The 4,853-nt window shown below is 50.0% G+C and overlaps 1 protein-coding gene across 1 annotated transcript; it reads left to right on the top strand.

Annotated features, from left to right (window-relative positions):
* Positions 1-2,608: 2,608 nt before the first annotated feature.
* OAF (OAF homolog (Drosophila)) lies at positions 2,609-4,484 on the top strand (the record flags this gene model as incomplete). Its single annotated transcript, XM_010075425.1, has 3 exons — positions 2,609-2,743; positions 3,309-3,489; positions 4,007-4,484. Coding segments are annotated over 3 exons (591 nt in total), but the record flags the coding sequence as incomplete, so codon positions are not given.
* Between the last annotated feature and the right edge of the window lie 369 nt (positions 4,485-4,853).

Consider the following 4,853-nt stretch of genomic DNA (forward strand, 5'->3'; position numbering starts at 1 on the left):
AGAGGCAGTGCACCAAAGTGTCTTCATTTTAGCCATTTACAGTAGGAGAGGGGTTAAAAAAACATAATCCCCACCCAGCAGGGCAGCTCAGCTGGATGGACCCCCAGTGTGGACGCAAGAACATTGTACAAGCACAATGGCTTTCTGGCCAGCTGTAGCTGTTCCCCTGGGGCTGTGACCACAGCAAAGGCTCCTGACAGGGGAAGGGAGGGGACCCCAGCGCTATCCAGTGCCCCAAGCACCGCGTCCTCTTTGCATGTAGCCCCCCACTCTGAGCAGGCATGCGACAGCAAAGACAGGAGTGGGTCTCACAAGCAGCACTGATGTCCTTAGGGGAGAGAAATTTGGCAGGAAAGCTGAATGGGTTGTGGGGAGGAAGGCATTGAAATAATTTATTTCCCTGGGAACTGGTTGGCTCCACTCAATGTGAAGTTGAGATGCTGGACTCAGATGTAGACCACACAGGCTTGTAAGTCTCTACTGAATAAACCCTAGAAATGGAGGTTGAATTGTTCTCGCACCCCAGATGATAGTCCCTGGAGGAGCTGTCCGAGGAGGGAAGAAGTTTGATGGTTTCCCTGCTCCTCCTTGCAGGCTACTTCTTTGCTCGAAGTCCCTTTGGCAGGAGCAGGCAACCTGGGCTGTTGGGAACTCAGTGCACTGATTTCCTTTCTGCTTTTAGGAAAGAGGAGCTGCTCTCTCCTTGCTGTGAAAGCCAAGGCCGTGGTTACCTCCAGTGCCATGGTTAGAGGACAGTGGCAGAACTGGTTGTTCTCTGTTACGCCAAGTGTTTGTCGTCCAAACCTAAACAATAGCTGTAACTGTACCCGCCACATGAGTGTGGGTCAGGGCCAAGGATTCTCAACGCCCCCGTGATGAGTTCATCTGGAGAGTCCCCATATTGCAAAGGCAATGTTCTGCTGGGACTTGTTCCCTGCTGGGAAATTTTGCAGAAACCCAGAATTAAAGGTGCCGTTTGCCTTGGCCGGGTACCCACCTTGGCACTGATTCACCCTCCTGCTGCTGGTGGGAAAGAGGTGAGGTGGCTGGGGAGGGAAAGGCTCTATAAGTACAAAAAACTTCAGTGGCTCTTTCCGTGTGAGAAGCATGACATATTTTTGATGTGACAAGCTTTGGTTCTTGCTCCACCTGAGGTTGCATAGCCAGGGCAGGGAGAGCCGGGAAGCTGGGGAAAGCCAGGCGAGGCTTTGAGACAGAGAGGTGAAGCAACAAATGCACCCAGCAAAATCCTTTCCCGTATCCTGGGGAGGGAAACACCTCCCAGGTTGCAGCTGTTCTTTCAGCTGTCCAGATGTGCGCTGAATTGCATGCCCTTTTCTCTTCTGGACATGGAAGAGAAGGAAGGGAATAAGTGGTGGGCTGTATCAGCTAGTCTGCAGAAAAAACTCAGCATGGACATTGCTTAGAGTTTGTTGGCCATACAACAAGAGCATTTGTTATGAGCCATACAGCAGGGCCAGGAGCAGAGAGATTATCTTAGCAGCTTGGCATAGCGTCTACTTGCTGGTCCCTAGCCACCATCACCTGTCCAGTTCTCTGTGGAGAATGTTGTTAAGAGTGATGGCTGTGGGTGGGTGCCAAAAAGCAATAATTGCTCTTCATACTGAGAAGGAGGCATCATTGCGATCCATCTGCTTAGCGCTGGTAGTAGTACGGTCTGACACCATGACAGGGGATGGCTGATTCCCACAGAGTGCCTGGTAGTAGTACGGTCTGATACCGTGACAGGGGATGGCTGATTCCCACAGAGTGTACAAATGCCCCTGAAGTCAGAAGGCAGAGGAATTGATACCTGCATAGAAATCACTGTTGATTTATGCCAGAACAGGATATAGGGAGGTTTTGCTGTTGAACAAGGTATTCTGTGAGTCTAAGTGAAGGTAACTATGACTGGTTTCCGGGCTGGTTTTGGAGATGGACTATAATCTGTGACAGAAGCTATATATATAAAATGCCAAAATTATTGACCCAGGCAGAAACTAAGGTCAGCTGCAGCTGATCATAATGGGTTCCTTCTGGCTTTAACAATTTGACTTTCATTTCTGTTCCACATGCTGTTGGGTTCAGAAGTGAACAATTTGTTCTCCAGGATACCAGTTGCTCAGAAGCAAGTGAGGGGAGGCAGCGGAGGAAATTTGTGACTGCTTGCTCTCATTAATGCATGGAGATAACGACTATGTGATATTTGTTGAACAAAACAGAGCAAGACTCCTCGGAGGCTTACCTCCCTTCTTGGTAAAGGACAAAGCCCCCAGCTGTTGTTGGAGGAAGCCATGGATGTGAGATGTGACATGGCATCAATTCATCCTTGCAACAGTGGGATTGTGAAAGCCTTTACTTCTTTACAGACACCAGTTATTATGCTGCAGGCTTTTGGGTAGGATTGACCCTGGGACTACACCCCTGTGCTGGGGTAGCAGAAGTATGAGACCTTTGTTCTTTTTGCTGGAGCCTTTCTCTTTGACCCTGACTTCTCGATTCACCCCACTGACGTCAAAGATCTGTCTCTCACTCTGTTTTTTTTATCTCTTTGCCGACTGATGTCAAAGATCTGCCTCTCACTCTGTTTTTTTTATCTCTTTGCCAGGAGGTGAAGATCTTCCATGCCTTAATCCTGGGGGAGCTGGAGAGGGGCCAGAGCCAGTTCCAAGCGCTCTGCTTTGTCACACGGCTTCACCGCAACGAGATCATCCCCAGCGAGTCCATGGCAAAGCTGCGGCAGGTAAGAGGCAGCCTGAAGCTGGTTTCAGTGCCAGCTCCATCCTCCAGTCCATCCAGCATTTTTAGAGGTGTTCTGCCTCGATGCTCTTCAGAGGCAGCAGCCTGATTGCTCAACTCTTAGACCCACCTTTGATCTACCCCTCCTGCTTGAGGGACTCGGTATTAAACTAAGTTCATCCATAGTATGGATTCTGTTCTACTCATATGATAGAAGGAGGCATGATTTAGTTCAGCCTAGTCTGTATCAAAGGGTAGGTGGATGGTTAGAGCAATCACCATGAAAATCCCTGCCCCACATTGCCCAATGACTTATGTACTTATTTGGGGCCGTTCATCATGACAGAGCATTGAGAAACAGTCACAGGCCAATCAGAGCAGTGATAAACTATCATCAGTTTCAGCATCAACAAGAAGTTTAAGTGCCTTCCATCCAGATAGGATGCAGGTGTGTTTACAGAGGAACATCCATTTGCACATCTTCTTATGTTGGCATGAAATCACGACATGCTATAAAGAATAATTTGTTGCAACCAGCGTTCAAGTTTTCATTATTTCATCCTCTGCAGAAAAATCCCAGGACAGTGCGGCAGGCTGAGGAGGTGCGGGGCCTGGAGCATCTCAGCATGGATGTAGCTGTCAACTTCAGCAAGGGGGCCCAGCTGAGTTCTCATATCCACAATGTCTGTGCAGAGGCCAAAGAAGCAATTTATACCCGAGAAGAAGATGTCAAATTTTGGCTGGAGAAAGGTAAGTTTCCTTCAGTTTCCTTGGAACTGCTCCTGTCAGCAAGCTGGCATTCTGCTGTGATCTCTCCTGCCAGGTTTCTGGTGATCAGCACGTATAATTTTGGCTTCTCTTTAGCTGTCTTTACAGTGGATAAGGCACGTCTATCGCTTGCTTGCATATCCCATTGCGCTAGTCCATGTGGTAGCGTGTCTGACTTCTTTGGGTGGTGCTCTCCTAGCGAACCTAATTAGGCAGGTATTTTCAGGGTAACCTTTCACCTTGTCCGTGACCCAAAAGAAATTTGTTCTTTACATATTTTGTATATCTTTTTGCTTACTTTCCCCAGGGCCTTTTCTTCTCCCATGGTTCCTATTCAGACTGGCGCCCAAACAGCCCCTGGAAATGCACTCTGTCTAACCTCCTTCTCCTTGGCTGTCCTGGAGACTATGCAGAGAGAGCGACACTTGCTTCGGTGGTGCTCTCCTTTGGCCGTGCCTTTCTGCAGCCCCCTGAGCAATGTCTCTGCTTTATCCCGCAGGGGTGGATGGCTCCATGTTCGAGGTCCTGCCGCAGACATCTGATCTCCCTGACCTGCAGCGTTGCAAGCTGTGTGCAGACCGCTGGAAACCCTGCATCTGCAGCTACTCACTGAGCATCGAGTGGTACCCGTGCATGCTGAAATACTGCAAGAGTCGCGATGCTGGGGGCAAGGTTTCTTCTTACAAGTGTGGCATCCGCAGCTGCCAGAAGGGCTACACCTTCGATTACTACGTGCCACAGAAGCAGCTATGTCTCTGGGATGAGGAGACCTAGCAGAGCCAGGCCAGACCTTTCCAAGGGGCAGCTCACCTGCCTCCTGCCACCATTTATGATGCTAAGGGCCTCCTGGAGCTGGCTGCTCCAAAGAAGGAATACAGTTCACAGCGGTGCCTTATACCAGGAGAGCTCTGTACGTGTGCCTTTCCTTCTGGCCCCCTGTGACTCCCTCCCCACCTGACGCTGCCTCATACTGTGATAAGCAGGCTCAGCTCACTGCCTGTTGATGCTCTTCTGCCAGCTGCTGGGAGATCCAGCTTCCTGGAAGAAGCAGGAGACACAGGTTTCTGGGGCGAAGCCCTGGGAGGGGTGTGTTTTGCCCTGCTCTGGAGTTAGCAGATGTGAAAGGGATGCTCTGGGTTGCTCTGATCAGTTGTCAGCCTCGAGCATCCTGATGAGTGGTCAGGGCAGGGAGAGAAATGGTCTGGATGACCTGGGTTGCCAAACATGTCTGCCGCTGAAGAAGCCCCTTCACTGAATTCAGTGCCTCCTGGTGACACAGCAGCATTTCCCAATGGGAAAACAGCTGATTTATGGGACCATGTATTCTGAACAGGGGAGGTACGAAG

Source organism: Pterocles gutturalis, unplaced genomic scaffold (assembly GCF_000699245.1).
Source record: "Pterocles gutturalis isolate BGI_N339 unplaced genomic scaffold, ASM69924v1 scaffold25372, whole genome shotgun sequence".
NCBI lineage: Eukaryota > Metazoa > Chordata > Aves > Pterocliformes > Pteroclidae > Pterocles > Pterocles gutturalis.